The sequence below is a fragment of the Xiphophorus maculatus genome, chromosome 8 (assembly GCF_002775205.1).
Source record: "Xiphophorus maculatus strain JP 163 A chromosome 8, X_maculatus-5.0-male, whole genome shotgun sequence".
NCBI lineage: Eukaryota > Metazoa > Chordata > Actinopteri > Cyprinodontiformes > Poeciliidae > Xiphophorus > Xiphophorus maculatus.
Genome location: NC_036450.1, coordinates 23,278,774 through 23,300,875, shown reverse-complemented (window position 1 = coordinate 23,300,875; position 22,102 = coordinate 23,278,774). Strand labels below are relative to the sequence as shown.

Here is a 22,102-nt window from a genome sequence, read left to right as displayed (position 1 = left end):
AAAAATATGGAGACGTATTCAGTATGACTGCTTCTGTTCATTTCTCTGCAACTAGATGGCAGTATGCCCCAACTCCACCGTCTCAGGTGAAAGCACCAATCCTCTGTTGGTGGAGTGAGGAAAGATCTAATAGTTCCTCTCAGCTGTTTCCTCAGTTGCCTCACAAATCACAACAAAAAGTATTTTTGCTTAGCAAATTTCAACTGAGTCAGCAACTCCCCCCACCATCCCAAAGACCCCCTGTTCCTCCACTCCGCCCCCCAGTCCTGTCAGCGTGTCTCCTGGCAACACCAACACTGTGCGGCGTCACCCCCGGCCGTGTCTGCCGCTGCTCCCCCGATTGAGACGACATGCAGTGCGGGGCCCTGTGACCTTCATGGTGGCTCAGATCCGCGGCTGGCACTGATTTCTGATTTAGTGTCGATCCGCCGCGCTTGTCAGGGTGGCTGCGAGGTGTTTTCCATGCGGTAATAGAAAAAAGAAAAAAAAAAGCTCAAGGGCAGCCGGAGAAGAGGAGAAAGGTTCGGGGGGGGGGTTGGATTGGTCGACGTGGAGTGAATGGGCTTTTAAAATGTGAGGCTGCTTTTGGTTTTACCAGCACACACAAATCTCAGCAGGAGGGATCACTGTAACTGCGGCCTGCTTTCTCTTAATCTTTTAAGAGCTAAAAGATTTATTATTAATATTATTATTATTTAAAAATGTTTGTAGTGCTTTAAACTTCTCCACTACTTTTTTCCCCCTTTATCATCTTCCAAAGACAACTGGTTGCACTCAGAGGAAAAAGGGGCTTGGGAGGGGCCGATAATTTGGCACGCCGCACTTTTCAGTTTTTTATTTGCTAAAAAAAAAAAAAAAATGTTTTGAATCATTTAATATTTTCTCTCCGCTTTTCACAAATGTGTACCACTTTTTGTTGGTCTTTCACTTTAAATTCCAATAAAATACACTCATGTTTTTTTTTTGTTGTTTATTTGTTTGTTTGTTTGTATTGTGATAAAATATGGAAAAGTTCAAGAGGTGTAAATATTTTTGCGAGCCGCTTTGGATTCCGTTTTGTATTTGATCTTTGGTTTAGTCATTTTTTGCCAAAATGTGACTAAAATCAGTCAAATAAAAAACGAAAATAAAATGCTCACGCAAAACTGTTTCTGAATTTTATTTTATTTTTTTAATCACTACTTCAGAGGTTTGTATCATAGTTGTAGAAAAATAGAATCTTTCAGGAATCCCGCACAAATCAGGATTGGATTTTAAAGATAAGACAACTGGGATTTTAATTTCATTAGCAGCTGTGCGGATTAATGACTCGGAAAGTACAAGAAAAAAGTGATTTAAAAACAGCAGAGGGAAACGGTTAATGAGCAGAGTTGATGTTTCTGCCAGATATGACCAACAGTAGGAATCCACTGTGCAGTGAAAGTCTCGACCACAGCGCTACAGACCAACCAGGAGCTACAATACAAGAGAGAAGGGGAAAAAAAAACTCTCACTTTTCCCTCTGACATTGTGCCTGATCTGATCCTCCTCCGGGCCGGGAAGGAAAACAAATGGTTGTGATGATGGAAGAGGAATTAGGCTGTGATTTAACAATGGGCCAACAGGAGCGCTTCAGGAACGCGGAACCTCCAGAGCGCGCCGCTCTGCCGAGTCCTGCGGCGGGACGGGCTCTCGCTCCGGGCTCTCGCTCCGGGCTCCCGCTCCGGGCCGACGCCTCTCACTGTCCGTCTTCATCAGGATGTCACTGCGTTCCGCTTCACCCGCCGCGGCCTCCCGGCGCCGCGCCGACCTCAGCGCACAGAAACGGGAGCAGGACGCGGCTCCTCCCAGAACAACGTCTATCGTCCCAGCAAATTTCAGCGTCTTAATGCCGTTTTTTTTTTTTAATGTGGTTGGCCAACAAATAGTGCGCGATTGTGGAGAGGAGGAGCGTTTTCTTCGCGTTCACCGTTCTTCTTTCAACAAGTAAAAATTCCAAACAACACGGTGGTCATCATTTTTGTTAAAAACCTATTTGAAGTCACCAAACTTGTGATTTCCTGCCAAGTTTCGTCCTCCTCCGTTCTGCCTCCCACAATGATCACTGCGTTTGCTAATTGATGGCGCCTGTGCCACTGCTTATATTAACTCTGCGGTCACTGTGTTTCCACCATATAGTTGTGAAATTTGACATTTAGAAAATAAATTAGCTTGACGAAGAAAAAAAAAAAAAAAACTCTTGATTTTTGCCACAAAGTTTTGCTGCTGGGATGAGGTGGGGTGTTTTTGTTTTTGGTCGCATCAAATTTCGCCAAACTGCAACAGAAATACTTTCCGCAAACACATGAATGATTTCAATAGATAATACAAGTGATACGCTATTCAATATGTAGAATATTCGCCGCACCCGCACAGCATTCTGGGGGATGCAGGCAGAGAAAAGACTTTGGTTACCTAGTAACAACCTGTTGAGTGACTTCCGCAGCAGCAGCAGTTTCATGTTTCCCCACCGTGCCTCATAAGTGCTTAAAAATAAAACATCATGGAGTGGAAATTGTGGATAAGACAGGAAAGGTAACGCCACCGGTTTGACAATACTTCAGATATGCAAGACAAAAACTTCATCAATAATGATCAACATCGACAATTATCAATATGGGTTGATATGAAACTCTTATAAAGTGATATGTTTGTCAGTCATATTGTCCAGCACTATGTAAATACATGAGATTATAGCGAAGTGGCTAATTTGCCTTCCTACAGCTCATTGGCTGGTTGATGATGGTTTAGTGAGAAGGAAAAGCAGCGTCAGACTAATGCAATTAGACAATTGTTTTCAAACTGTAGTCCGTAATAGTTCAATAATTTCCACTTTAAGTCAATAAGTTGAATAGCGTGAGCATAAAGGAGATAAAAAGAGCTGTAAACAATTAAGCTAGGCTAAGCTAAACATGCTAAACATTAGCCTGTGTCCTATAGCCTCGGACACTGTACCAAACAAATCTACTGCATAGTTTTCAAACTCTAAACAGAACCACGTGTTTTGTTTCAGTACATAAGTAATTTTTGTCACTCGAGTTTTGGTCCACGGTTCATTGTAATCAGAGCCTGCGGGGCATTTAGATGAAGTCTCAGTGAATCGCCCCAAACACGCAGCCGGAGGTCAAGTGAAACGGTTTAGATCAACTACGTTGGGTTTCAAACAGTCTAGTCAAAGTCCAGATCTAAATCGAACGGCGAAGCAGCGGCAACAACTAACACTTGATGAGCCCGAGGAAATGTAAATCTATTCACTGCTACAGCACCAGATCTTACCGAGGAGTTTTACTCTTGCTTCTTGAAATAAGACAAAACTCACTTACAAGTAACCTGTGAGCAAGATGGATGAGCTTGTTTGAAATAAATAATTCCTTAATAGTGGTGGAAAAGTATTAGCTCCATTGGCAGATAAATTTACTATAACAAGACAATTTCCCCATGTTATAAGTGAAATAATCTAATACCTTTTCATTAATATTAAGGAATTATTTACTTAAAACAAGCTCAAATATCTTACTGGTGGGATATTTTTAAGTTAGTTCAGTCTTAATTCACGTTTTGCACTAGAAAAACGTGAAAAAAAGAACAGGTAAGATTTTGTGTTTTATATATGGAGCTAAATTGAGGCCATAAAGTTTGTTCAAAAGGGGGAGAAAAAAAAAACATTTATACAGTTGAAACTGAAAAAAGTTTTAAAGCTAAAAAAAACCAACAACTTTATGACCCCGACTTAGCTTCCGTGCTTAAAGTCCGAGGTTGAACAAAAGCAGGAAGTGCACCTGATTAGCATATACGTGGCATTTACCGGCGTCCGTACGCTGACCGGGGGAGGGAGAGACGGCGCGTCGCAGCTTCTGTCACTTTGATTTGTCACATGGGCATGACTGTAATTGCTGTGTTTCAGTCATCACGGGTTAATTATCAGCCCTGACCCGCAGCATTGCCGACACAGTCCCCGCATGAAGGCTGCCGGGATTATTCCGAAACAGCAAAAAGTTGGGGAGGCACACACACACACACACACACACACACACACACACACACACACACACACACACACACACACACACACACACACACACACGCGCGCGCGCGCGCGCACGCACACACACACACACACACACACACGCACACACACACACACACACACACCGTGACAGCGCAAAGCTGCCAAGTCTCCCCTCTCACTCCGCAGCAGAGCCTCCAACTGATCACCACCGTCTCGTCTCCCTCACGTCCTCCCTCCGTCATTTAGTGACCCACTAATGTTCTGTTCATTTTCTCTTATGAATAGATAATAGGCAGAAATCAAATCTCTTCATTTGCATGTAATACAATTAAGACCTTTTCAAACAATGACAAATGGAGGGAGCAGCGAGGTGTCAGTCAGCCTCGTCATCGGCGGGGGAAGCAGAGGCGGGATCGGAGGGGAGGGGAGCCCCCCCCCCCCCCCCCCCCCCTCACCCCCCACCCCCAAAGCGTTTTAAACGAAAAATTAATAAAAGCTTCAGATGGAATCTTCTCGGCACCATCTGGAATAATAACAATCACAGAGACACTCCGAGACTCCGACTGTCAAATAAGATTTAAGTTCCCATGAATTTGAATTCACAAATGGCCCCTCAAAGTGTCCGAGGAAACTCCCAAGAGCTTTTTTTTTTTTTTGCTTATTTATTTTTATTATTATTGGTAAGTGGTGCCTACACTGGCTTTAAAGGTGCAGTATATAACTTTTATTTTTAAAAATGTATATATATATGTTTTTTTTGTTTGCTTGTTTTTTTAATGTATTCCTTGAATCTGTCAGCATGCTGTGACAGTACAGGACAGATAATCTGCGAAAAGATCGAGCTATTGCCCTGTGAAGAAACGGTCAAAAACAACCAATCAGAGCCAGGAGGCGGGTCTTAGCGCTGACAATCACGCACTGGCGTATGCACTGCTAGATGTTCTAAAGGGCAAGAAAAAACTTACTGTCACATGTTGACTATTCCAACTAGCGTTAGCATCCATGACAAGATCCTGCTATCAGAAAGAGAGAAGGGGATGAGCAGCTGAGCCCCGCCTCCTGGCTCTGATTGGTTGTTTCTAGTTGGCGCTGGGAGAAAGCAGCGCAGCTTGATTTTTCTCACAGATTATCCGTCTCATGCTATTCTGTCACAGCATAGTGACATTTTAACAAATATGTACAAAAAATCTGTAGATATTTTCATAAAAGTATACTGCAGCTTTAAAGAGGCAGGTGTTGTTTTTTTTAACTACACGCCCTGATTTGCAGGATGAACTTTTTAAAACACACACTTCAAAACGTTATGGAACGCGTTTTTGTTTTTGTTTTTGAGAAAAGAAATGATTGTGGTTGTTTTTATGTGTATAAATATGCAACATGGACGTAGGCGTGGGCTCATAACGTCTCTCCTTCACCTTTGCTCCTAACGGACAAATTTGCGTGGATCTACTAATCGTAATAGTCTGCAGGGAGGCAAAGCAACTTATTACCAAAAAAAAAATGTCAAACTATTATTGTTCATTTGCACCTCTTGTTACAAATTCGTGGACCCTGATTTGCATGCCTGGGTTCCGCAAAAATGCACAGGATCTTATCGCGACGTTCTCCCTTACTGGTGCGAACGCAGCAAACAGACCCGCGTCTCCATCTGACACACACGCATAACCTCACATGCGGGGGGGGGGGGGGGGGGGGGAATTAATGGACTCCCATTCATAATCCCTGATAGAGAGAGAGAGAGAGAGACGCGTTCACCCTCGGATGGTTTATTGACTGATTTCGTTTATTTGTGTGGAATAAGTAGGAGACAAACATTGGCTCACGTCCGCGTTTCCCGCGACACACTCGCTGCACAGCATTGTGGGAGAAATGATCCCGCCGACGGCGGGGTCACTGATTGGCTGCCTCGTCGTCGTGTGACAAATTACCCAATGAAAAACAGGTTACCCGTTTCCACAAACTAATTAACCTGGCTGATAGTGAAGCTAATTATTACATTTTATGTGATATTATTTCACATCTGTCGCCGTCGACTGCGAGAGTCTCTGCAACATCCGCTCAGTCAGGTTTTCTCTCTGCTGCTAAAGCAAACATGGCGCCATGAAAACCTTTCCAGTTTTGATCACAGCTTTCTGATGGACGCCTCAGATGGCTTGTTGACCTTAAGCCATTTGTTTTGTAACTTTTCCCGATGATGTGCTGAGAGCCATTTGACCCGTTTGTCTCCAAGCTTTGACCTTCTGGCTGCTGTTTTATTTCAGTATTTCCATATAATGTTCTTTCTTCATGATGCCGTCGCTTTTGTGGAGTATAGCAGCAAAACACCAGGACAAAGTTACACTTTTCGTCCCAGAAACTGTAATCAAGAGTTTTTCCAGCTCCATTGACCGTAACAATTGCACATGGCAATTTTGAAGATATAAAAAAATTAAATAAATAAATAAATAAAACGCAAGTTTTTTAGCTGGGTTGATTTCTTTGCATGTAATGAAATTGGTTTATTTCGCAAAACTGCGACGGAAACACGTTTTGTTTGGTTTTTTTTGCATCACGGGAGTCACATGATCAACAACCGGATGTTACCACTGGCGCAAAAACCACAGAAGACGACGACAGGAAGTAGTCGCGGGAAGATAGGACACATGTTTGTTTTGTTTTTTTTGTTTTCTTAAATAACTTATCACGTGGGGAAAAAAAACGTATTCATGTGTGATTTTAATTGCGTTTCTTACTTAATGGAAACACCGGAATCGCAAAATTTTGTTTTTTGAATATTGTTTTCTGTATTAATGGCTTCTTCCTCTCCCAGCGCCTTCCCACTTTTCAGTCACTGTTTAGCCAACGTTTTGTGTGATTTAACGTCAGACAGTCACGGGGGGGAAAAATATGTGTTTTCATACAGTGTGTGTAAATATGTGCGTTCAACTGTGTTTGCTTTGAGATTGTGGAAGAAAACCAAGAAAACGATGATGCAGATGAACTGTAGTTATGCCACGAGGCAAATGGAATCAGTTGTATACTGGGCAAGTTTATGGTATTTATAAAATACGCCGGGGTTACAAAAGACCAAACTCATCAAAAAATATAATAGATTTTCCAAAAATAAAGGAAGATATCTAATTTAGTTGAACAGTCGGAGTTCCACCAGTGCTTACCAGCCATCAATCAAAAATGGTTGGGCAACAAATATCAAATCTTGCCAGAATGTTTGTATTTTTACCCTATTTTTCTTCTTCTTGAGAAAGCTTAAGATCAATGAATCTCGACAGTGACACCCTGGAATAATATTCTAATCTGTACAATTTGTGTCTGTCTCTTTGTTTTATCATCACATTCTTTTATTTTTTTTTTACTTCATTTAATAACTTTTACATAGACATTCGTGTGATTTATTGAAACATTTATTGTTTAATCCATTCATTTTTCGCTCTCTGTGGTTATTTCCCCATATTCCTGACTGAGGTGCAACTTGTCAGAAATTCTGAGAAATTAAATTAAACTTGTGATAAAAATTTTTTAAAAGTGCTTCATGGCATGCGCAAATAACTCATTCTTCAGACAAATTGCTAATTATTTCTGTCCATTAATGCTCAACATAAATGATCAGCTACTAATGAGGCACCATGTAGAAATGGTACCCATTGGTTATTTTTGTTTCGTAACTATATATGATCAGTTTTTACATATATCTTGTCAGATTTGTGACAGACATGCAAGACAAACAACGATGCACACACACACACATGCCCACACGCAATTGTGTGTGTGTGTTACAATTTTTTGGACTTTGGGAGTACCCAGAAAAGAACTCATACATGCATGGGGAGAACATGAAAACTCCATGGGATTTGAGTGCAACACACACTAGCAGCAAAGCAACAGTGGCATTGTGTAGCCTTGTTTTATTTTACTTGTGTGTGTGTGTGTGTGTGTGTGTGTGTGTGTGTGTGTGTGTGTGTGTGTGTGTGCGTGCGTGTGTGTGTGCGTGCGTGTGTGTGTGTGTCACAGCAAATTACTTTTTAAGTAAATATTTCTATTGTCTATAACAAACTACAGAGAAACTGTCAGAGGCAGTCAAGGTAAATTAATTAGCTTGGCTTCGTCTTGACAAATTATTTTTTAATTATCAAAAACACATGAGGAGAAAAAGGCATCATAAAAGAAAAGCAAAATAAACACGCCCTCAGAGATTATACTGTCATAATAAAGCTGTTCTTAGACTTTTCTATGCTGCGTTTGAAAGTCGAACCAGAGATTTAATTGCTGATTTTGGATTTAGAGCCTGTTGTGGATATTACCTCATATCAGAAAGGCTGTTATTCAATAAGTTCTATGGAATAAAAAGCGACACCTTTTACCCCACCGTGTTTGTCTGTAGCATTAATGCTAACAAAGAAACCCCTGATTTTGCCACGGTTTGCTCATTTGGGATCATGTCGAAATAGAGTTTTGTCCAGCAACAAAAGATATCACTCATAATCATCATCAACCTGCCAGAGTTACTGGGAGTTATTTTTATTTTTTCTCACCCATGAAGACGAGTCAGACTGAACACGGCAAGAAACTAACACTTCAAATTCTCCATGATTGCAACGTCTGTAGGCCAAATAGTAACAAAAATACTAAAAGGTCTTCAGTGTGACAGTGTGGTATGGACAATATGGCTCTCCACCCTGGGCGGCATCACCCCTGTGGGTCACATAAACGCTTGATAAAAAAAAAAATCTCATCTAGTCAACAAACAAACGGTAGTCCAAGCTTAAGCCCTTAGAGAAAAAAATAACACAGCGACTCATTACACTACACAACAGGAAATTTAATAAATTTAATTCTAGTGACGTATTGTGGTTTGTAAATTATATGCTCCATAGGGTCCAAATTGTAACGTTCTGACTCAAATTTAACTAAAGGACACAGATTCTCATCCGACGTGAGCCGCGTCCAGCACAGAATCGTGGACTGACGAGTGGGTTACCTTATGAACGGCAGCGACTCATAGAACCGAAGTAGAATTTGGATTTGAGAAAGTTTCGTTGTTACAATGAGAATTTAAGTTTGATCCAGGTTTATACGTTGTTGTTTTTTTTTTTAAAACAGCAAAAACCTGCTAGAAAGCCGAACCTTTAATTCTGAGTCAGACATTAGCAACCAACATGGCTGTGTGGTTGTCAGAGGAAAAATGTTTACATGCCAACCTTTAGGTTCATCACTTTTCAAGCAATATTCTTTCACAGAGCTTAAGAAAAAAAAATACCCTGGACTAGTTGAGTAAATGCATTTTAAAAAGTGGTTTGAATTTGACATATTTATTGAAGTGTGTATTTGCTATTGAACATTAAAAAAAAAAAAAGACAGCATTCATACGTACGTAAATCTATGGGGAGTGATGGATGTCAGGGGGGTCCAGAAGGAGGATCTAACCCGGGGCCACATTCATTATAGAACCACCACTGAGCCGGTGACGTAGAACTTTTCACCAGAAAACACAATGAAGATGAAGAAATAATGGACGATCTTTATAATTTATGCCTAAATTTGATTACAATTCCAAAGGAACCTCTGCTTCCCCCCCCCTTTTTTTTTTTTTTTATGAACCATTTCAAGCCCATTTTTGAGCTTCAAGAAACGAGGGTCGATCCATGATGTGACATTACTGAAAATGGTTTTTATTGGCTCATTTTACACTGAATTGATAGAAACATGTCCATGAAACAAAAATGGTTCCAACATTTAAGAAAGGCATATTTTGATCATAAGCACAGACAGAGTTCTGGAAACAGAAGGTTATCACAAACCGACCAAATGGGAACAAGAGTGTTTTCCGCTACACAAAAACATCCTATAGAACAGGTTACAGTTAAATCAGCTTCCATGTCTTACTTTAGAGTATCCCCCTTTTTTTTGTTGTATTTTCTTTACTCATCATTATTGTTATCATCACCATATTTTGCTTTTGACAGCACATGCAGTCAAGTCATCATCCAGATTGTCCTGATTCCTGTTAGATTGAGATCGTCTTTCTCTCTCCGATGGTAGGCGACGAATTTCAGTTGCCAGTCTTTGACACCTCCAAGCACATTTTTATTATGTATTTTATTATTTATTTATTTATTTTTATTATTTTATTTTTTTACTTTTTTTGCTTTGGCACTTCCAGTGTGAAACCCTTTGGCCCTTTGGCGGCAGGAGGAAAAGTGGAAATCTGCAACCTTGCTGTGCTCTGAAGCGTCTCCAGAATGTGCGTCCTCAGAAACAGACACGAGTGTCACCGAGAACCAAATAAATACCGAGCGAACCAATAAGTTAATTTAAATAGACAAATAAATAGACAGAGAGGCCACATGCGAAATAATAACTTATAGCTTTGACCGGAACCAGCCCTGTGGTTGATAAGAGGCCAGCAGGCCTGATGGAGAGAGTCTCTTCTCCTCATATTTGTGGAGGGGGGAAAAAAAGAGTCAGGTGCCTGCAGATTCACAAGTATCCTGGTTTTGTTTTGTTGTTGTTGTTGTTGTTGTTTTCTTTGTTGTTTTGAATGCAAGAGACCTAAATGCAGAAAGAAAAATCTCTTCGGCACTAAGTGAAGCTCATGGAGACTGTGTGCTCCAGCGCCTTGCGACGCAGCGACGCGATGCTCGTCCCTCTCCAGACGTCACTGTCCGGGGAGCTACACAGCTGAGGCGAGCCGGCCACGTTGGTGGGGCCGGAAAGAGACGCCGGGACCATCCCGGGAAACGTGGGCTGGTACAGGTGCGACTGCAGCCCGGACCCGTTGGACGACATGTTGGACAGACCCATGGAGTTGGGCGGCGGCCCCGCGCCGAGGCTGCACTGGGACAGGGACTGCGCCATGGCCTGCTGGCGGCCCAGGGCGGGCGGCAGCTGCAGCTGAGACACGCCGGGCATCCCCGCCGTGGCCCAGCGGGTGTCGTTGGCGTGGAAGGAGCAGAGGCTGTCGCCCATGGCCGCCGCCGCGGCCGCCGCCGACGGGAACTGGGGCAGGCCGTGGTGCGTGGGCAGCAGCGTCCCCGGCGCTCGGAACACGTTGGTGGTCTTCTTGCGCTTCTTCCACTTGGCGCGTCTGTTCTGGAACCAGACCTGCGTACAGAGACAGGCGACGGTGAGTCAGGCGGGAGGTGGCGCATTGACAGGTAGGGTTGCCATGACATCATTGTGTGATCACCACAGTAATGCCAACAAGCAGCGATAAATCAGTCGAATGGGAAACAGTGCTCGGGGTCAAATCGCCGATTCATACCCTATACTGTACCCAGGAGTATCCACTTCATATCTCGATCTTTTCATATGAGAAACGGTCGATTATAACATTTGAGGTAAGAAAAATAACTCTAACCGACCTCAGGTAAGTACTGTGAGCCCACATGAGAATTGTGCATGAATATATATATATATATATATATATATATATATATATATATATATATATATATATATATATATATATATATATATATATATATATATATATATATATAATATTAACCGCGATTAATATCATTTTAATCGAAAACCATATATCAACAAAACAAACATCTTCTGTCTGGGATTAAGAGAGTAGAAACATACAAGATTGAATAATATCAACAGTTACAAATATATGAGCAAATATATATTTGCTTATACTAACTAAACGGCAACAACTGCAAGCTGATCTCAGATGGGGATCCTTACTTTTTTTTTCCCTACACAATATGTAATAGAATAAATCAAATTTGCGCCCTAATTGTTACTTTGGACTTTCCATGGCGCGCTCGCTCGCCCCTAACAAAGACAATATTCCAGCAGAGATCAATAGTTTGTTCTGTATTCCCGGAGTCCTTGGGCTCCTGTAAGCGGCAGACGAGCCTGTGATTAATGTGGAGATTTGCTTGAGAAAGCGGGCCGCGGTAATAAGAGCGGGACCATCTCGCTCCCGGCGAAGCCAGCCGTGAAATCCGGCCTGAAATGCATTACACTTTCGGCGTGGCGAAAAAAGAAAACGCAATCTCTCATTGGGTCTGAAAAGACAGAGTGCTCTGCTGTCTGCGCGGCGCCGCGGCATTAAGACGTGCGGCGCGCTGACAGGCCCATCGCTAAAGGCGCGGCGCCGCCTTGCTCCGCTCCCTCGGAGCCGCATCATTTCACTAATTCTGATTTTATGCAAATACTCCAGACACCGAACGGGCCCATCCAATCATAATAATGATTATTAGAGTATTATTTCACACGGGAGCAGCTTGCTTTATTTCTTTCTTACTCAGTCAGGATTTTTGCAGAGTCGATGTTCGAATAAACCGCTTAGAGAAAATGCTGAGGGAGAGAGAAATGGGGGGGGGGGGGAGCAATAGACGGAGTGTGTAAGCAAATTATAGAAGAACTTTGAGCATGACATAAATTCAGAACAGTTGAAAGCTAATATGTGCTTGATCAGCGGCCATTAAATGAGTGTAATAAAGCTGCTATCAGCGTCCGGGTCCCTGTAGATCCATTACACTGGATGGGCAGGAAATGTAGGCCAATCTTAATTAGGCTGAATGAAAGGCAGAGACGCCTCGTCACTGCAGCTCGGTCTAAAAAATAAATACATAAGTAAACAAACAAAACGAGGGTTTATATATATTCCTCGGAAGCGCCAGTTTTAGATATTGGTAACGATGATCGAAAACAAATTGTTCGCGTAATTTCTCCGTACACGTTTGCGAGCCAATGTCTCCAGATGAAGTAAACGAATAAAGCTCCCAGGCGTAAATTTGTCATTATTTTTTATCATTATTGTTGCTGTTAATGTGACTACATTGGAAATGATAAATATTATTATACGGGCTAAATCTGCGCAGCTACAATAATCACTGCAACCAGCCGCAGATGTTGCCATAATATATATATATATATATATATATATATATATATATATATATATATATATATATATGACACAGCTGTTATGAAAAAATAAAATAAAATGAGTAATAATAAAAAAATACTAATAATAAAACTTTAGTTGAGTTAAAAGCAGTAACCTTATTTTCGGTTTGGATTTATTTTAGTTCATTTATTTGTGTGAATTATGATAGTGAATTTTAAAAAATCTGCAGCAGCGCTTATGTCTATTTATGCGTTATGTTTCCGTTGTTGTTGTTGTTGTTGTTGTTTTTTGCCTCGTCACATGAAGTAAACATGAAGTAAACATGAAGTAAACATGAAGTCCTTTTACGTGTTTCCTGTTGCAAAGGAACACGGTGAAATGTGGGACTCGAACCTCTCGGTGGGCGACTTTAAGTGATGTGAAATGATGATGATGATGATAATGATGATGATGATGGTGGTGATTGCATCACGAGTGGTAAAACGAATGAAAAGCATGATCGTTTCCTTTATCACTGTTTTTATTTAAATTTTATTTTTTGGGGGGGGGAGGGGGGGATCCTTTTTGCTTTAAATTTCCCTCTAGGTTACTTTTCTACTTTCAGCAAAAAAATAATAAAATAATAAAATAAAATAAATTAAATAAAATCCGGAATGAAATGATTCTCTATAGCGGAAGACTTTTGAGTTTTTATTCTGTTTTTGATTTTCACCAATAAACGCTGCTTAGACAAACACGCTTTATCCATCAAAAAAAAAAAAAAAGAAAAAAAAAAGCGAACTACAGCGCTTGTTTTTGACTCTCCGTAAAATCATTTGTTTGTTTAAAGCTTCTTATTTTTTTCTCTCTCTCTCTCTCTCCCAGAAATGTACACGAGAGGTGGAAAAAAGTAAAATAAAATAAAATAAAATAAAATAAAAAATAAAAATGCTCTCAACGGGGCCCACCTGAACTCTGGACTCCGTCAGGCCGATCCGCAGTGCCAGCTCCTCCCGCATGAAGATGTCCGGGTAGTGCGTCTTGGCGAAGCTGCGCTCCAGCTCGTTGAGCTGCGCCGGGGTGAAGCGGGTCCGGTGCCGCTTCTGCTTCTGGCTCTGCTGCCCTCCGGACTGGTTCGGGTTGTTTCCGCTGCTGTTGTTGTTGTTCTGCTGCTGCTGCTGCTGCTGCTTCTCCTGCTCCTTGCTGTTCACCTGCACCGGGTTGGAGCCGCCGCCGCCGCCGCCGCCGCCGCCGCCGCTGATGTCGTCACCGGGGAGCATCGTGGCTCCTTCCACGCCGTCCGGACCCAGCTCCCCGGAGTGTCCCGGGTCAGGTCCGCCGCCCCCGAGCCTGCACTTCAGAGCTTCCCTGTGGCCCAGGAGCTCCGCCGCCGCATCCTTCATCCCTGCACACCAACAACCAAGAGCAGGTGAGATTTTTTTTTTTTGATTTTTTATTATTTGTTTTTGCACCGATGAAAGCCCTGCTAGAGAAGAAGAAGAAAAAAAAACAACAATAGTTAGAGGAAAAACTGAACATGCACAGAAACATGAAACATTACAAGAGAAATTTGTTGAATTATAAAAAAAAAAAAAAACTGATGCGTTATTATATATATTTTTGAAAGAATAATCAGAATCGAATGCATGCATTAAACCATCCAGCACAAACAGAAGAATTAAGCACAACTGTTTACCATGCGCACTGCAATCTGCTCCTTAAATACGCCTTCGCTCGATTCGATCGCGCCGAGTTCTTAGGAATTTGTTAAATCAAATTACAGCGTAATGTAATAATAATAATAATTACTTTTCCAATGAATTAGGCGAATTTAGCTCTATTCTGGCACATTAAGGCGTCGTAAGGAGCAAATTGGACAAAATTTTTCTGAGCTTGATTTAAGATTAGAAGTTCCTCCAGCTTACAGTAGAGTTGGAGACCGGAGTTTGGTGACGATAACTCACCGAGGCGAGCATCCAGGAGGTCGGCGTGAGAAAGCATTGCGCACCGCTCCAGGGCGAAATGCTATTCCCACACACGAAAAAAAAAATAAATAAATAAATAAATAAAAAAATAAAATAAAAACAAAAAAAAAATCTCTATGACTTTAACCTATTTAAGAAAAAATATATAGCCTAAATGAAAGCAAATTCGGTTTGTGGTTAAAAGGGAGGTTCGTTGCATTATAATGTAGTTTAGAGGAACGGGGAGGCGCTTAGCGGCGGAATGAACCCATGAGCTCCTCCAAACGAGAACCAATCAGAGCCGAAGCCCAAAGCATGTCAGCTTTAGCGCCAGACCCCGACTGCCCCCCCACTCCACTCCACTCCACTCCACTCCAACACCACCTTCCTCCATCCTCCTCCTCCTCCTCCTCCTCCTCCATCCTCTCGCTTCTCACAAGTTCATTCCTCCTCATTCCTGTAATTGGCTTTGATTTCGCCTCCAAATTACAGCCAATAAAATAACCTGATTTAATATCTGAAAGTCGAGGTTCGACCCGTTTGAGGAATGTTGGGCCACAGCAACATTTGTTTAATTGCGCGTGATGTCGCTTGTTTTTTTTTTGTTGTTGTTGTTGTGGGGCCACCGGAACAAGGTTTGGATTCATTCACTGGAAGGACAGAGCCACGTGTTCGCCTCATGTAGTCAACAAAAACATGAGTTTAACCCGAAGAACATTTGTAGTTCCGTGAGGTTGAATTGACACGATTTTGTTTTAGATGTTAGTGTTAGCATTAGCATTAGCCCTGTGGCTAGAAATGCTAAAGCTGGATCGCAAACAAATCCCACCAAAACATTTTTATTACAATTTAACTGCAGTTAGTTCCCTGCACCTGTACGCTGATTCACAGAGCACTAACAAAACAAACTTCACAATTTAGCTCATAAAATTGGGGTAACATTTTACACCTTAAGTTAGATTTGAATAAAAAATTTCTAAGTAGGAACGAAAGAAATTGACACAGAACTAAATGAGTCTAATTTTAAACAAAAATTAGATGAAAAATACAATGAAATTAAGCGCTAGTGTTAAGGCTAACATTAGCATTAGCGCTGTCGCTAAAAAACAGAAAGCTATAGCTGCATGCAGACTTACGGCCTACTGCCAAGACAGACTTTTACATCCACAGGTTTCATAACAGGCTGTATGTTGATGCAGTTGGTAGGACTGTCACATTACAGCATTAGGGTTGTGAGTTCGAATCCTGGACTGAGACCTTTCTCCATGGAGTTTGCATTTTCTCCCTGTGCATGATTCCAAAAACATGTCGGATAGGTTCTAAATTGTCCATAGCTCTGTACGTGTGTGTGTGTGTGTGTGTGTGTGTGTGTGTGTGTGTGTGTGTGTGTGTGTGTGTGTGTGTGTGTGTGTGTGTGTGTGTGTGTGTGTGTGTGTGTGCGTGTGTGTGTGTGTGTGTGTTGTCCTGTGATGCACTGGTAACTTGTCCAAGGTGTACTCTTCCTCTCGCCCAATGCCTTACAGCCTTAACATTTACCTGATGGACATCATGGAGTCGCACGTGAATGAGAATATTTGTTGTCTTAGTCAATAACGCCAGTCAAATTTTAATAAAGACGTTTATGTCTTACTTTTGAAAACAAATTCTTTTTCAGAAAAAAAGCTTAATTTTAAAAAAAAAAATAGATATTTAATAGTCTCTAAAATTCAATTTCATTTATACGAAAGATAGAAACTGCACATATGATTCAAATGTTCTGCACTATCCCACTGTGATGGACACAAAATGACTCATGGAGACCAATCAAGTGGGCTTCCTGTAATATTATTGATGCCAAACTCACAATGTTTTATCAAATAAAGATAAAAATAAAATAAAATAAAATAAAATAAAGAAATTTCTAAGCGTTATTTGGTGTAATATGTAAAGGAATTGTGTTTGTCAGTTGAGCCAAGACAAGTTTTCTGCTGCTCCAGCACTGGACCTGGCTACACTGTAAAACCGAATTTTGAAGGGGATGTGATAATACCCAATAAAATTTAAAATTTGTTATTGCGTTATCTTATCAACTGTGGGAACAAACCTCAGCGATACATATTGAAGAAAATTTAACTAAAGAAGACAGAGAGCCACTTGTAGTTGGTATTGTGTGCTGTCCAGCAGAGAAATAAGTAAAGCCGATATGTGTTGTAAATATGAACTGATGTTAAAAAAAAAGTTATTCAAGTTAAAAAGTTTCAAAAATGAAAGTCTGTGTCCATCTTTGGCTAGAGACAGCGTTAACGCTCACATCAAATTTGCTAGCAAGTGGCGCTTTTTAGCTCTGAAGGAACTGTTGCCAATGTTGTCAAGGAGACACATCATCGCTATTTCAGTTGTTTCCTGCCGTCATCACAAACCAATTCTGATTTATGATTTCATTTTATCGATTGAATGACAAACCGGATGAGCAAAACCATGAGAATATTTCACGTAAACTTGAGTTATGACACTTTAGAAAATGTGTGGTGTTGTCCGTTGTGGCATTTAACTCTTAAACCTAACGTATGTCATTATTACTCAGAAATGTGAATCAAAACAGCTCCTAATTTCATTGATTCAATTCTGACAGATTGTTTTTTCAGTGCAGGTGGACCCCTCCTAACTGGACGTATCTCCCATTTCACTGTCCGCTTAAGCAATTAGTGCTGAAACTTAAAAAAAAATGAAATAAAAACAATTTTAAAAAGTCAACATTTTTGCTTTTTTCACCAAAATGATCACACTCTCTCTTATTTTATTATTATTGTACAGTACTTCGGTCAGCCTTGATGACGATTTAAAAGTGTTTTTCAGATCGATTGTTATGACCAACGTAATTGATGGACAAATTTGCATCTGACGTCAGCACAAATTCTGTCCCCATTCAGTCCCGTTTAACAATCTGTTCAAATTGACTCGTTTTACGTGCACAAAAAAAAAAAGCAAAAACAAACTTATTTTATGCTATGAATTTAATAAACCCAGTGCATTTGTTTTCTGTTTTTTTATGCAAACGCATATCATAGATGTGGACAAAAAGAAAGTCAGACATGTTGAAGACATGATGTCGGGAGCTTTCTTTCTTCTTTTTTTTTTGTTTTTTTTTTTTTTTGTTATGAAAGAGCAGATTTATTTATTTATATATTTATTATGCGCCACAATGGAGGCGTCCGAGCGTGAAGCCCGGGGTTCTTTTCTTCCTCCATCCGTCCAGGCTCCGGTTGCTGCTGCTGCTGCTGCTGCTGCTCATCTTTGATTTGTCTGCAATCTGGTGGCGCTACACGGAAGGATGGACGCTATTTAAAACGCATTTGCGCTCATTCCTGCGTCTTTTATATATAAGGGAGCAAGAGAAAAAGCAGCGAATTTGTCTTTTTTGTTTGTTTGTTTGTTCGGTCTTCTTGTATCCTGTTATTTCCAGTCTGGTTTGCGAGGACGACATCGTGCGCCTTCTGCTATATTTATACAGGCAAAGGAACGGATTATGCGCAAATATAACCGCCCAAGTTTTTGTTGTTGTTTTTTCCCCCCCATCCTAACAGCGATACCTGTGCACACGTCTCCTGACGCACCTTGCAACACGAGGGTAATTTAGATCCTTCGCGTTGCGCGATGATGGATTGCGCGCTTGGTTTTACGACGCCACACACTTTGCGCCGCGCTTTTATAGCTGTGAGTGACTCGGGTCATATTTAACCCGGACAACCAGAGAGCGGATCATGATGTGAGGAATGAAGATGCGTCTGCGGGACAAACATAATAATAATAATAATAATAATAATAATAATAATAATAATAATAATAATAATAATAATAATAATAATAATTTACTTTCGAACGGCAGCTTGATGAAGGTTGTAATTAAGGAAGGAATCGTGGACCTTCGCGATGTCACATTTTCTCTAATATTATCGGACAAACAAACAATCCTCGTCTTGACGAAGTCAACGCGATGCGTCTCTGTGGGACGTTTGGGTCGTTTTAGGCTTTCTGGAGACGAGGGGAGACTTTTACACTGCTAACACAACCTGTTGGATCTTAACCAATAAATAATATATATATACATATATATATATATATATATATATATATATATATATATATATATATATATATATATGTATATATGTGTATTTTTAAAACCCGTCTACATATGGTAACATTTAAAAGAAAGATCTGAGTGGAAATTATTTAAATAAAATCCACTCGGGTAAATAAGAGGAATTCCAAGCAAATTTGAAAACGTCTCGAAATTAGATTTGTGGGAGGAATTTCCTTTGTATTTATTTTTACCTAAGAGTTTCATTTATTCTTTTCACAAGTAGCTCAGTTGTATTGCAAATAAGTTAGTTTTGAAATATTGTAGTGTAACCTGCCTTTACTGCAATTTTCAAGCTTCCTCTCAATCTAAGGCCATTCGAAATAAGACAAAAATATGAAAAAAACGGTTTTGTTTTTTTTTTGTTCTCTCATCACCATCAAACTGTGTTTTTAAATACCTGCTGCCTTATTTTCTGACAGATCACTTTTGTTTATTATTAATTACAATTTTTTTAATGGTTGAGGGCTTGTGCCATCCTTTGACAAGATGCCACCCTAGGCAGAGAGCCGTATCACTTCTATCAACTAGCTGGAACGTCAATTGTTGGATCAGTACAAACTTTATTAATTGAAAATCTTATGACAGTTCTCGGTGCTTACCAGTGTGACATCCTTCATCATAATGCATGATACATAACACATTAGTCATACAGTTTTCTGCTGGACAACACAAAGGCCGAGAATGAAGATAAAAGTACATTTTATTTTCACCCAAATAAAGAAAGTGCAATCTAAAACAGCAGCCGATGAGTCGAACACCATCACCAAGCCTTTCTTTTTGTCTTTGGCCGGGCTAGAACCCAGAACCTTCTGGTTACACAGACCAGAGCTGGTGCAGTTCCTGTTTTTCTCTCTCTCTCTCTCTCTCTCTCTCTCTCTCTCTCTCTCTCTCTCTCTCTCTCTCTCCCTCTCTCTCTCTCTCTCTCCCTCTCTCTCTCTCTCTCTCTCTCTCTCTCTCTGTCTCTCTCTCTCTCTCTCTCTCTCTCTCTCTTTGCAGTCCGTATTCACTCAATTAGAGATTTCTGAGGAGAAAAACAATCGATCTTCCATGTGCACCGTGCTCCCAGTTCAACAAATGAGATTCTTGTTTCATGCAGCTGATTTGGTGACAGTCTGGGGGATTATAGGAGGAATGAAGTTACCGTGGCGAGGAGGAGGAGGAGAGCTGCTGCCACAGGGCGCTGCTCCGAGCTGATGCGGGAAAAGTTTGACACTGACAGACTTAAAGGCGGAAAATGGGACAACCTCTGTTGTGGTAAAGTGACGGAAATGTACGGCTGCAGGCTTTTAGGTTCAGTGGTAAAGGTCTCCCGTCTTGTGTGAGACATCAACAACTCTACTGGCTCCACATTATATATATATATATATATTCACGTATATATATATATACAGTAGAGACCAAAAGTTTGGACACACCTTTTAATTCAATGAGTTTCCTTTATTTTCATGACTATTGACATTGTAGATTCACACTGAAGGCATCAAAACTATGAATAACACATGTGGAAATATGCACTAAACAAAAAAGTGTAAAACAACTGAAAATAGCCCTTATATTCTAGTTTCTTCAAAGTAGCAACCTTTTGCTGTGATTACTGCTTTGCACACACTCTGCATTTTCTTGATGAGCTTCAAGAGGTCGTCACCTGAAATGGTTTTCACTTCATAGGTCAACCTGCCCTGTCAGGTTAATAAGTGGGATTTCTTGCCTTATAAATAGTCATGAAAATAAAGAAAACCCATTGAATTAGAAAGGTGTGTCCAAACTTTTGGTCTGTACTGTATATATATATAGTATTTAGTTAAAACTGGTCAAATGCGCTTTTAAAAGTTTAAAAAATGTAGTCAAGCGTACTAGTTTGTAAATTAATTGTTCAATAATAGTTCAACCCTAACTACATGTTGGTAATAAATGATCCTACATCAACAATATTAGACTTTAACTCAAGATTTACTGGTGTTTTTATTCGTTGCGTAACATACCCAGCAGAGGATAGCAAGGCTGATTGGTTATGGGTTGGACTGTAAATTAATTCAAGAAGTAAATAGAAATGTTGTATAGGAAATGACTGGAGCAAGTTTGGAAACAGCGCTAGGGGCTGATGCTAATGTGAAACAGCGAAGCTTTTTACCTCATAATTACGAGATAAAAGGCTCTTTTTCCCCACCAGTGGCGGAAATGCTTCTTCAAAATGGTAGAATTTAAGGTTTTTTCCATGACAACCAGTGTAGCTTTGCTATTTGCCTCATTTAAAAAGCTTCCCTTGCTAGCAAGTTCCGTATTAGCGTGAGCCTCGTTTCCAAGCTAGCTCATAATTTTAAGATACTATCGCATAAAATGTCACAGTTGGGCTTTCATAGAAAAAAAAACATAAAAAGCACAATTTTAGTAAAGTCTTGTGCTTAAATAACAAGCCGGTTTTTATATGTTGTTTCTTTTTAACATGGTGGTCACTCACTTCATGGCGCCATAGCCAAGGAGGAAGCTACAGGGCTTTGCTTATGACAGAGTTTATGTACAACTGTTTGAAACTTTATCCTTAGAAATGTAAATTGGACAGATGATTCTGGATTGATAAAAAGAAAATGATTTTTGCTCAGAAACTCTTCATTGTTCTTTTTTCTCTCCGCACGACAGATTTCCCCAGCTGTGTCTGAACATTAAGTCCAAATTAAACTGAATAGTTAGAACTTAATTTGGGTAATTAAATTATTAAATATTTGGATGAATTGATCAAATTCAAAGAGTGTTGTTTTTTAGCTTAAGTTTAATTCTTAAGCTTACAATTTCCTCTGGCGGTGGAGTGCTGGAAGCACAGGCTGATAAATGAACAGTATATCCTATTATTGAGAGGACATATGGCCTAATTCAGTGAACACTCCGATTAGTTAATAATTACATTGGAAATCTCTATTAATGCTCAGAATAGTAAGGAATAACTTTAAAAAAACTGATGATCATTATAATTTTTAAAACATGGTTAATTACGCAATGTTTTTAAAATAAATATAAAAAAACGTAACTTCTTACGGTGTTTACATCGATAATCGTAGTTGACCAGAATGTCATTTTGACTTTAAGTTTTAAATATTTTAATACATTTCGTAACACTTTTTACAGTCATCCTATGGTTCTATTGTGGT

The 22,102-nt window shown here is 40.3% G+C and overlaps 1 protein-coding gene across 2 annotated transcripts; it reads right to left on the bottom strand.

Moving 5' to 3' along the window:
- Positions 1 to 9,672: 9,672 nt before the first annotated feature.
- On the bottom strand, positions 9,673 to 14,955 carry otp (orthopedia homeobox). 2 transcript variants are annotated; one of them, XM_005802443.2, is made up of 3 exons: positions 14,798 to 14,955; positions 13,841 to 14,277; positions 9,673 to 11,125 (listed from the first exon to the last, which is right to left on the bottom strand). In XM_005802443.2, exons 1-3 carry the CDS (start codon positions 14,871 to 14,873, stop codon positions 10,604 to 10,606), a joined length of 1,035 nt encoding a protein of 344 aa, XP_005802500.1. In that variant the 5' UTR covers positions 14,874 to 14,955; the 3' UTR covers positions 9,673 to 10,603. The 2 variants fall into 2 exon arrangements, with proteins under 2 accessions (XP_005802500.1, XP_005802501.1); XM_005802444.2 differs by having other exon boundaries at positions 14,837 to 14,955.
- Positions 14,956 to 22,102: the final 7,147 nt, after the last annotated feature.